Here is a 12,890-nt window from a genome sequence, read left to right on the forward strand (position 1 = left end):
AAAATATCTAAAAACAAAATGTATTTCCATAAGGTTGAGAGTGAGTAGAACAAAAGTAAATAACTTTTATGCCTGCAATTTAAAGTTTTTTTAAAAACACATTTTTTGGGGCGTCACGTCACTGACCCACCTACCGACAGATTAGTAACAAGATGTCAAAATCGTTGAAGGTTGAATCTCCAGATATGGAGATAACCAACACATCTCTCCATATATGGAGATAACCGACGAATCTCACTAAGTCTGACCTCACAAGCCCCATATTTGGACACGAACAACATATAACTCCATATATAGAGACATAGCTGCTGACATCAGTATGACATCACACTGCTGACATCAGTATGACATCACACCGTACACAAATGACCCTGACGGCACACACCAAGCAGCGTGATGTCATACTGATGCGGAGATATGAGCAGGGCAAAGGTGTGACGTGTGACCGACGGACGGACGGACGGACGGCCGGTGGAGGTTTTGATACTAAACTGCGACCTGACGGTCGCAACCATACAGAGCCACCTCGCCGACAATGTCGCAAAGACCGTTTGTTTATTTTTGGACCGCAATGCTTATATGAGACAATTCTTCATAGAGAAATTACTTCCGTGGAACCGGGGGATGAGCGAGTCACGTCATGACTTCGTTGCTCTATACTGCATCGTCTATTTCTCGCTTCAAATGTTTTCAAAAACATTCCTGGGAGCATGCAACGTTTAGTTGTAAATGATATAGTGTGTTTGTTTACATGGCTGTCATGTTGGATACAACATAACATTCATGCAGTGCAGAAGGTGCTCCAAGCCTTTGATTAGACATCGGTCTGTTATTGAGCAGAGCGGTCATTCATTATCCAGAAATAACACACCGCTGAATTCAGCGATTGACCAATCAGAATCAAGCTACAAAGCCATGCAATAAACAAATGTCTTCAATGTATTCCATATATGATAAAAGTCTAAAGTTCATTCAAGTAACAAGGGAATGAGTCACCTGGGGTTAGATTAACTGGCATAAGTGCTTTACGTTTTGATTAGAAAACAAAAAAAAATAACTAAGTGGCAAATGTTTGGAGGTTTAGGGATACTGGGAAATGTTTCCTGATTAAAAGTCAAGAGGTATAGAGATTCTCATGTATACATTGTAGAGGTTAGGTTTACTGTGTAGATGCGTGGAGACAGAGGCCTATTCAGAGAACTAAACTGTATGTTTTATCATTATTTCCGAAGTCTATAGAGCACAGACATCCTATCTGGGTCACGTTTTTTTTCCCCATTCAGAATTCCCATGTTTAATATTGCGTCAAATAAGAACTGTTACAAAAATAAACAAATTATCCCGGCGGTTTTAAATATATTTTTGGGGCTTTGGCCTTTGTTGATAGGTGTACAGTAGGCTGACAGGAAACGGGGAGAGAGATGGGGGGGTGACACGCAGGTTGTCAGGATCGGGATTCGAACCTGCGACGCTGCAAGTGCTGGATTACCAGCCTACAGTAGGTGCCTGGACCACTACCCTGTGGCCCAGGCCAATTAGTTATATTTTTGCCAGAAATAGACTGTATCAAATATAAGTGACTAACTATCATAAAGTATACAGAGCCACCTCCCTGACAATATCGCCAGGACAGTTTCTTTTGGACCACAAATTTGTTGAGACGGTTTTAAGATGACCCAATGTTATTCTCATAGAGAAATTACTTCCGTGACCCAGGGGATGAACGAGTGACATCAGGACTCGGTACTCTATTAAGATTTGTTGCAAAGACAAGTTACTGCAACACATTCCAACAAGATTTTCCAACTTTACAATGTGTGTGGAATGCACCATTAGATTCAAATCCAAAAACAGCCTTGGCCCAGAGCCTGCTGCACCAAATAGTTTGAGGTACTTTGTGCATTTCCTTCAAACGAACTTAATCGCTAACCCGTGGGGTTGTGTGTGTGAAGTGTTTATGTGAGTAATTTGTTTTGTAGAGCATCAACACTCTGGGCAATTAATTGACTGAATTTAAATGAATAGCCGCATAGCATGGAAAGCACTGATAAAATACTGGCAACTGCAAAGAAGACAGTTGTGGAAGAATACTTCACACATCTACGACAGTGTTAGAGACACCTTTTTTCTCCAGTTCCTTTTCATTAATCACTTGACAATGCCATTTTTCACTCAGACACAGAATTGTCACAATATACCGAGCTACTCCATGCCTTCCCACAACACAGACTAGTTACCGTCTTCAAGGGGTGCCTTCTTCTCCCACATTTAGTACATGTACATCATCACAATTCAGCAACACATAACAATGTTTGCCCCCTTTAAAGAAGCTTCAATGTATTTTATTTTACTGTTGTACAAAGTAACAATAAGTATGTACTGTAGTTACATAAACATGTCTTTAAAAGAATGTGACATTTTCTATAATTGAATGAATGAACAATGAATGAATGTATTTGGTGACAAAGGAAAGAGCACATTAGTGTGAACAGTTTGAGTGAACATTTAATGTTACCTGCCCAATTGTTACCTGCCCAAATGTAAAAAACTTCTAAAACCTAAAAAATGCAATCTAGCTTCATGTATGGTCATTGAGGGAAGGGGGAGTGTTACAGTAGTGCTATGGGTTTAGGTGGAGTCTGAAGAGGTGAGTCTTCAGTCCACGGCGGAAGCTAGGGAGTGAGTCTGTAGTTCTAAGTGCAACAGGGAGATTATTCCACAGCTTGAGCTTGTGGTAGAACTGGCATCTTTGGTTAGTGAGTAAGCTACAATGACTGTGAGAGCAGGGTTTCCCTGGAATAATGCTGTGATTAGATGATTCATTCTGATATGCGCTCAACTCCAATGAGTAGCTTGTGTGCCTCCCTTGCAATGCATACCCCAATCCAGGTGTCTGGAGGTTAAGATTCGATGCTAGCTCCTCAGTCTTAAGCCTACGTTCTCTTCCCTGCCTGCTGCTGTGGGAGCAACAAGAGTCCGGATACTGAATGTGGCGAGTCTGAGGGGTCGCTTGCATCTTATTATAGCATCAGGTGCCCTGCACCCGTTAGCTGCACCCCGCACAGGTGGGTTTAGGGGCGTGGCATCATCCGGTCTGTCTGGCAGACATGCATGGGTACCTGACACTTGTGTTTCAGGTGTAACGATCCATAGTTTCATTTCAGGGCTGCAACAATTCATCTATTCAATTGATTATAAAAGGCAAATCACACCGGGTTAACAACCAAAAGAGACCAATCTGAGGAACTATGGCTGCGCTCTGGCACAGATGGGACAAGCATATCTAAAATGTAACTGGGACTCTGGCCTGGCAAGGCTTTAAAACTAAGTAATTAGTAATATCATTAAATCAATTCTGAAACTCAGCAGCAAAAGTGACGAGATAATGGGTGCAATATGGTCGCATTCTTTGAATTGATTAATCATTTTGCACCAGTTGAAGACATGAGATAACCTTTTCACTGAGCCCGGAGTAGAGGCAGGTGCAGTAGTCTATGTATCACAACTAAATGAAAGCCTGAATGACCTTTTCGAGGTGTCCAAATGATGAGAAGGACTTAATTTTGGCAATGTTTCTCATTGCCAAAATGAGAAACAATGAAGAATGGTACAATGAAGAATGATTCATTGTACCTCCTTTGTCACTTGACCTCTAAGGACAGTTCAGAGTCAAAAATCACACCCAGATAAAGAGAGAGAGGGAGGTGGGGGGGTAGAAGGATCTCATGAGTATAGCTACAGTACATCCAGTACTTAATGTGGAGATACGGGACATATTGCCTTCATCACCAGGTTTTAGTGGGATGGATGTATTACTGTGTATCATTTGCATAACAATGAAAATAGATGTTGTGGTTGTGAATGATAAGACCATGGGGAAGCATGAAAGAGTAAACAGACACCACGAGTGTCATTTACGAGTGGGTATGACATTTTGGATATCAAGACTGCACACAAACATATGCACACTTTGTAAATGTACATAGTACACATGGAGACACATGTAAATATATGTAACTAAGCACACATAACACGCAGGGCGCACATACAGTACACACATGGATACCTTTTAGAAGTGGGAACCCTCAAAGACAGACCTTCAAGCACCTCAAGCATAGCATACTATGACTAACGTATGAGCAGTATGACCCAATGTACGTACATACTGTACAGAGAGAATGCGGTTATAAATCTGCTGCAAGAAAGTGCATAGAAAGATAAAGATCTATATCTGCTAGGGGCGTAATGATATAGTAACTAAATCAAAAAAATCGATTTCAATTGGCAATGATCTACTATATCGATTTGCTAAAGCAAATATCGTACCGTTTGGCTTTGTATATCTTATCGTATCGTTTTACAATGCAAATAATTGGTATGAAATCGTTTTGCAATGCAAATAATCGATTGTAAGGAAACAAAGTATTTGTGCCTTGTATTTAGCAATTTTAAGAGGGAAAATTAAAAGAGGGTTCTAATTACTTTTCCATTCCATATAGCTACTCTTGGTTTATCGATAAATGTGTGTTCATGTTAAGGTGCGGGTTTGTCCATACCAGTATGTGTTGTAATATAATGTCCAATGTCCATGTATTTGCTAAAGAATCAGTGTTTACTTATTTGTATCCGTAATAATAGATTTTTCCCTTTAAAAACCTGCTCTATTGACACATTTCACACAGATGTCTTTGCTAAAAAGTTACTATATCGATTTTATATCATTGAATTAAATTGTAACGTATCGCCATGAATGAACCAATATCGTCCATGTACCGCATCGTCAACCATGTATCGTGATACGTATCGTATCGTTGTTCAAATGTATTGTTACACCTATAGTATCTGTCTCTGTTAAGTTACGAGTTCTGTCATGAGGAGATAGGTCAGGGCATGTATATAGAATGTGTCCAAGAATAGATGGCCCTGGTCTTATGTAAAGGTGGGAAAATCATAAGGATGGATTAGGAAACAAATGAATGGATGCATTTTTTAGTCAGCAAGCTTTTTCATCAGCTTGATGAGCAAAATAAAATCACTGGTGTTTTTAACGTTTTTAGTTAAGTGCTAAAATAGTAAATGATGTGCAAAATGATAGAATGTATTGTATGATCTCTCTGTTTGTATTACATGTTTGTTTTTCCATGTTTCACCTCGAGTGGAGATTGAAAACCATCACTTGGTAAAAGCATTGAATCCGCTCAACTGGAAAATGTTCATCTGCATTTTGCATATTAAAAACGCTCATAATCGACATAATCACCATGGCCAATCGCCTAATTTCACGCTATGTAACCATCTTTAGATACTGAATAATTTTCATAATCACTTGGGGGTTGCAATTCAATTCATTTATCTGTTCAAAGGCGGAATAATGAAGACTGAAATGTAGATTAGAACAGAGAAATGTGTTGCTGCATTGTTTTTCTTGTGTAACACGCGTAAATGGTCAACCCAGGAAAACTTGCCGGGCCTTCGATATCAAGATTTGAACTAAATGACAAGCTGAATGAAGTGGCGGCTAACTGTCTATTACTTAAGACAATTGACAAGTTAGGCATTTAGCAGACAATCTTGTCCAGAGCAACGTACAGAGAACCCAAAGATGACTTAATAGTTTACCTTGAAATGTGGCAATCCACAATTAACAGGTTTGCTGTATTATGTACATGGCTATTGGCTATTCAACATATATTCCAAAAAGTATGCATAAAGAATAGAAAGAAAATAACTTAACAAAATCATGCACAATCCCTTTGCAAATCAGACCTAATTAAATCCAGTGGGATCAAAACAGTTGTAGCCTAATAAAAGTAATGCTTTGCAAGAGCAGTGTGGAGTCTTAGTACTCTCTTACACAAACACTTATTTTGGAGGTGTAAAATTAATCAAACAATAATAAATAATGCATAAAGCAGTCTCACAGGCACTTAAGAGATCGAAAACTCTGCATTAAGCGATCGAAAACTCTGCAAGGGTACAGAATACAGGGTGATGGATCTAAATGGACCACTTATTTGTACCACCCACACCCCCATAAGCATTTAGCCATAATATGTTGCTAGTAATACTAATATAGTGATCCAACTCTCGATAACTGGTCTGGTTGTCTGTCTGTCTGGAATGATCTCCCCACTCCAAGCGAGCCGGTCGGTAACGTTACATCGCGTCGCAATTGAAATTTAACACCGCGAGGGTAAAGATGGAACCGAAAAAACACCCGCTGATATTAAAAATAATCCTAAGAAATCGTTTATTATTCATGCTTATGAAGAATGTGTCTGCTAACCTTGCGTCACCACCAGTCTTTCCATCTCGGAGGAGGAGAAAACTGTTAAACTACTTTGTTCGGGGTGGATCTGGGTGTATGTGTGTGTGTGTGTTAGAGGGCGAAGAGCGTCTGTTCGCTTCACGCTGGTCGCAGCAACCTCACTTTTTTTAAGTGTTTCTTGATAAAAATATATTAATAATTTTTGTTGGGTGCCAATGTACAACATTTCAATTCTACAACAAATCTCTTCGCATGTATTTATTGAGCTGCGTTGTACTGTACATCTGCTATTTTTCTAGCACATTTCTGTCAAATGATGCCCAGAAAAGGGACACTAGGGTTCGTGTGGTTACGTTTTCAACATAATACAAGACAGACTTACAGGAATCATCCAGTTGGCAAGATCTCCAGACTTGGATACCTGCATGGCTCCCAGCATCGTCAGGTTGATGTGACCCCTGAGGAGGAGGCGTGAAGGAGGAGACAGTCGTCAGCTTACCTATCGATTGGCTCATCCACCTGCCAGTTAATCAATTGCTCCCTACATTAACCGCTTTTTTGAGGGGCTGTGACCTGTCAGAGGCAGTAACAGCTTAATGATTGGCTCCATCAATGTTAATGTGCTGTATGCTTAATGGAACCATTAATTATTAATTTGTGCATAGATGTCGGAGAGAGAGAATTTGCCATGAGACCTGTGTCACTGCGATTGATGGTTTAGGCACACAATGGTATTACAGCAGTGCAGTTCATTATCGCTGCCCACTGACTCGATGTTCTACAATAGTTTCCATACAAAATATGGACACACCACCACAGACTTAATTCACAGCAGTTTTGCATGACTCAGCGTGGCCAGTAAGAGTTTTGTGAAGAATCGGTCAACCTGACCATTGGACAGCACTATTTATGAGTGCTATTGGATTTCGGCTGGGTTGGAAGAACAGAAGCCATGCTTTAGGGAGGGTGGGTGGGCCGTGTCACAGACAACGAGCAAATCAATATCAGCCGGGGGAATACTGTCACGGCTGACGTCTCGCTGCACAGGCGACAATGGTTATTTGTTAATGCACAGAGGTTACAAATCATGGCCGGGGCTGGTCGTCACATCCTTTTTTATGGTTACTGGTGGCTTTTTTGTTCAGGTGATAAACTGTTCTGACATGAGTGGGAAAGGCTATTAAGAAAGATATGAAATATAAGGTGTTCTACGAACACAGTGGTTGGTTCTCAGCAAAACCTTAGATACAAATGTGTGTGTCTGAGCACATACCTAACCTTTGCTAAGTACAAAGCATAATTTAGTGGTTTGGATGCGTCGCTCCGTGACATTCCTCAGCAAATTATTTGCTTGAAAATGTATTTTCCTTCATGAGCGATAGCAATGTGTGATGAAGTATAAATTGGGTTTAAGTGTGATCTAATAGGTTATGGCCTTACCCTCTGATCATGGCAAAGGACTCATCACTGGAGAAATAAGAAGCACCAGGAAGCACAGTGACAGTCTCCTTTCCTGTACACAGCAAGAGGAGTCAGGTTTACACAATTGATCTATCAAGCAAGATGCATTTAAAACCCATTTAGACCTGAAAAAAACATAAAAGTGTCTTCTAAATCCTAATGGTTTTCTGAAAAACGTATGTTTCTTTATCTGTGGTGCTCAAAGTTTTTCAAGGACCCCTAGAGTTATATGTATGGCAGAAGCAAATATTTGAGTTACAAATGTTCGCTTTAAAAGATTTCACAATTAAAATTAAAATTTGCAGTGTGAGCTTGTACATCTGCTATTTTTTAATAGTTAAAGCATAAAATAATGGTTAAAGTAATAATGCAGTTAAAACATTGAAAAATGAAATGAAGGCAATCAAATGCATTGTGACAGCCAATTAAAACTTGATATGCAAAATGTGTTTTATTTTCATGTTTTACATGAAAATACTGTACATTGATTGATAACGACCATTCTATTGCTCAGGGGGGAACTCACCAGCATTGATCAGGTCTGCATCCACGTCCTCCTCTGCGGGGTATGGGCCCTATACAGAAAGCAGAGAGATTAGATCACGCACACGCACACGCACACACACACACACACACACACACACACACACACACACACACACACACACACACACACAAAATCAGGTCAGTCCGCCTGACTGGCCATGATCTTTCAAGTCAAGAGACACACACAAAGGCACAATCACATCTTTCTGATTAGATGAGACATTGATTTTCTCTCCTTGTGACAAAAGGAGCAATCCTTATAGGGGTGGCATAGAGAATGGCAGAGGGGTGGAGAGGACAGGAGAGGCTACAGAACCACTTCACTGAAAGACAGGGGTGTCACACCATTTCTGGGCCCTGGGTGCTTTAAAGGACAACTTTGTTTTTTTACAACAAGGGTTCATATTTTAGATTGTAATTAGAGAAAAGAAAAAGTGAGTGTTAAAATGTTTTCATTTGCTTCGTTCTGTTGTTTTTTCGCGTTTACCGTGCTAAAATGTGGGGCACGCATGCGTAGGCCTACGCATGCGGGCATGCGTACAAGTGGCCCAATATGTATGTTTAGACACAATAAGCCAGCAGATTATTTATTGCTATTTACAGTAACACTTCTAGCCCCCATAAGTCACATCCAACCATGAAAGGTTGCGTTGTATCTTGGGAATGGGCTTATTCTGTGTAAAATGACATATTTAGCCACTTGTACGCATGCCCCAACCACTGAAATAAGAATCTCTAAAACAATAGAAAGAAGTAAATGAAATAATTTTAACACTCATCTTTTATATTATTTAATTACAATCTAAAATATGAACCCTTGTTGTAAAAAACTAAAGTTGTACTTTAACTGTTGAAAAATAGCAGATATGCAAGCTCACAGCCCCGAGTGCCGCGCTGCGAGCTTGTAGATCTGCTATTTATTTTTTTTAAATCGTGAACGTTTGTGCAAGTCTTTGAATATTTCTAATCCTTCAAAGGTTTTTCAAGTGAAGGACTCCCAAAATTACATGTATTTTGCCACGGACCCCCATCTCAAAATGTTTAGTTTCAGGGACCCCTCCAGAAGCAAAATTTGAGTTACAAATGTTGGCTTAAAAAAGACATACTGTATATTCAAAGATTTGCACACATTTTCACGACTTCAAAAAATAGCAGATCTATCAGCTCGCAGCGCGGCACTTGGTGCTGAGCTTGTATATCTGTTATTTTTCAATAGCTAAAGTATAAAATAATTAAGGCCCCTCCAACTTGGGCCCTAGTAACTCAGTCCCACTTTTCCCCCCTTGTGACGCCCCTGCTGAAAGCTGATGTTCATACTACGGTGAAACTTTGACAAATAAGTCATTAGCATAGCTGCCTACATTCTCCTGTCAACAGATCTGATTGGAAAGCCTTGCCGTAGCCGCGTCCTTTGTTGGATGTGCAGCAGGCAAATAATGAATGCAGGGGAAAAGAATTGAACTGTCAAACCCCCACATTCGTTGTATAATAAATTCAGCACATTGGAAAAAGTGAGGACCTGCACTAAAATTATATTCTTAAAAAAGGACGGCTACTCTTCTAATGATGTGCTCGAGAGTGCTTCAGTTTCAAATGTATAGTGATAAAAAGGGCGAACTTCACAGCGGAGTAATAATAATGTTATGTCTGATTTATACTTGGTTGTACTCTGTGTCGCCCACTGAAAATAGCAGATCTACAAGTTCGCAATTAGTCGTGTCGCACCGCATTGTGAGCTTGTAGATGGGCTATTTTTGCTTGCGCGACACTGGCGCAAAACTAATTATAAATCAGGCCTTACTCTCCTCATTAGTGTGTTCACCTGGTGCACTGAAAGCTAGAAATAATAAGATCAGACATCATTTTAAACAATAGGAGAAAAATAAGTGGCTGTCTTACCAATCCCAGAATGCCGTTCTCACTTTGCAAGTGCACAGTGATGTCATCACTAATAAAGTTGCTGGCCAGCATGGGAATACCAATACCAAGGTTGGCTGATGGAATCTGATGTCAAAGATCATAACCTAAATAAGCATAAAGCTTACAAATACTACTAATAATACTATGTAATACAACCCATTTAGACCTGGAACACCAATACCTTTCAATCCGGGAACTCCTTTTGGTGTAGTTGTTGCTGTAGCCTATACAGTCTATAGCAACATTGATTTTTGTAATTTATTTTAATTTCAAACATGCACAGGATGTACACATGACATTAGAAATGCAACGTTTCGGTCAAAGACCTTCTTCAGGCATCTGTGTGGGTCATGTGTACATCCTGTGCATATTTGAAATTACGTTTACCCCTGCCTACGCACCCATCTCTAAGCTTTAATCAGGTGTGCATAAGCGTTCACATGGATTCAGGCAGACGGTTGATGGCAAACCAGATACCATCGCTGTTGGTCGGAAACCTTGTAGAGTAACTCCATATTTCTTTCTTTTCATGTCTTTAAAAGGATACCATACATTCCATCCTCAAACTCCAGAGCAGCCCGGCGAATGATCCTTTCCCGAACAATGTCAGAATCTTTCTTTGGTTTGGGCTTCTCTGCCTGGCCTTTCTTTACTGTGCGTCTCTGGTAGAGAGAGAGAGAGAGAGAGAGAGAGAGAGAGAGAGAGAGAGAGAGAGAGAGAGAGAGAGATGGTGAAAGGAAGAAAGGGTCATTGAGTAGCGTGGCAAGATTGTGCAAGAAACATGGGTAAAAAGCAATTGACCATATTCACACGGCGGCCATTATGATGTCTCCCATTGCGAGGCGTTGTGAGCATGTAGATATTTTCACAATTTCTGCCTCTAATATTTGACAAGTTGGCCAATGTTTAAACACAATAGTGGAAAAAACAAACAACCCCATGTATCAAGGCAGATACTACAGTACAGTGCATACTGTACCTCAATCCTCTTCTCATAGCTGCTTCCTTTGACAATCCTGTGGACATAAACGCTAGGAATGTGGATGTCCTCCTCAGCAAAGGTGCCCACATCCACTATCTCCTCCACCTAGAGAGAGGCAGACAGACAGACAGACAGACAGACAGACAGACAGACAGACAGACAGACAGACAGACAGACAGACAGACACAGATAGATGAGCACAGATCTCTCCAGGGAAAACGTCTCCCGGTCCTAATGATTAGAGGTGGAGATCAGGGAACGATACTAATAGAATCACTCTCCCAGGAAATAACTTCTGCCCACTCAGATATACTGTAGAAAAAGCAACGCAGATTTACTGATAGATAAACCTGAGGATTTTAAATTGCCTCTTTCTGCCCCTCACCTTTTTTAAAAGTGTTTCTCTACTAAGTATAAGGTAGATGCGTCGCTCCTGTGATTGGGATCTTTCTCATTGCAAAAACACTGCCATACAGAACTGTCCCTGAGAACACTTTTAGATTATGAAAGATAATCTCCGCCCGCTCCTTCAATCCATGCCCATCTCCATGTATTTATCACACTTATCTAAAAAAAATGCGAGTCATTGCCGGCAGGGCATTGTGACTTGAGTCATCGCAGGCAGAGCATGGTGACTCACTGAGAGTAGACGGTCTTGATGGGATAAGAAAGAAACTGCCAAACCCACATACCAGTGGACAGGCGGTGGATATGGGGCTGGTGGAGGATCCAGCACATGAACCCTATGAGCCACTGTTCTGGGGGGAACGTTTGATATCGGCTATTTTCTGCAAAGCTATTCGGTGTAGAGGGGGAAAAGTGTATGGAGTTTAAGTGGTTTCAAGGTTGACTCCAGCATGGGAAACACATTGTTATATGTGGCTGTGTTACAAACCGGCGTATCCCACTCGGTGGAGTGTGATATTTTGTATACCATATTCTGAGAGGAGGTCGAACCCACAATGTGTCCATCTTCAGCGCTTATTAGCATACTCATAGCTTCTCAACTACTGTACAGGGAGATGGAAGAAAAAACAATTAAGTAGGCCCACATCCTTGTGGGCCTACTTAATTGTTTTTTTCTTCCATCTCCCTGTACAGGAGTTGAGAAGCTATGACTATGCTACACCCACACCTTCCTCTGTTGCAAAAAATAGCGCCTACAGCCTTAACTCTTCAAATACAGATTCCAGGAGTGTGTACAGTATGCAGGTGTACGCTGTAAAACTCAACAGACCCGTAAGAGTCCATTTGGTTCCATTTGTACACTCTGAGTTAAATGACTCACAAATGATTTTACTCCACTAAAACGTGTACAGTATCTAGCAGTAATATGGGGTTTGTGACAGCAAGTATTGACTGCACTAAATCTGTACCGAAACACAGGCTGGCCTAATCACATAGGCCGAATTGGGCATTTAGCCGCGTAGATAAAAGCTGTCTTGTGTCTGAAAAATGGCGGAGGAATGCAAACTGACATAACTCCACAGGGTGCTCTTGTGCTAAAAACAGTGAAGAGAGGTACAGAAATGACACGGTGTTTGTCTTCACATCTCTGAAGGAGACAGGGGTGGAAATTACGATAACAAAACTCACGAGTGTAAACTACACTTATTGCATTTTCCACAGGGGTTACGCCGCCGCTAACGCTAACCGACAAATTGAATTGAATCTCTCCTTATCTATGCTGCCTCTCTCCTCACCTTAAGAGCC

The 12,890-nt window shown here is 40.7% G+C and overlaps 1 protein-coding gene across 2 annotated transcripts in view; it reads right to left on the reverse strand.

Annotated features, from left to right (window-relative positions):
* Positions 1-12,890, reverse strand: part of oxct1a (3-oxoacid CoA transferase 1a) — a 72,977-nt gene that overhangs the window by 23,233 nt on the left and 36,854 nt on the right. For both annotated transcript variants that reach the window (XR_013962567.1, XM_080738220.1), the window contains exons 8-13: positions 11,175-11,282; positions 10,743-10,857; positions 10,175-10,269; positions 8,256-8,304; positions 7,709-7,781; positions 6,651-6,726 (exon numbers count right to left, since the gene is read on the reverse strand). Coding sequence is in view for 1 of the 2 variants with exons in the window: in XM_080738220.1 (XP_080594346.1) it covers positions 6,651-6,726; positions 7,709-7,781; positions 8,256-8,304; positions 10,175-10,269; positions 10,743-10,857; positions 11,175-11,282 (516 nt within the window). In the remaining variant the exon portion in view is untranslated. The remainder of the gene's footprint in view (positions 1-6,650; positions 6,727-7,708; positions 7,782-8,255; positions 8,305-10,174; positions 10,270-10,742; positions 10,858-11,174; positions 11,283-12,890) is intronic.

The sequence above is a fragment of the Nannobrachium achirus genome (genome assembly GCF_963921795.1).
Source record: "Nannobrachium achirus genome assembly, chromosome: 12".
NCBI classification, from domain to species: Eukaryota; Metazoa; Chordata; class Actinopteri; order Myctophiformes; family Myctophidae; genus Nannobrachium; species Nannobrachium achirus.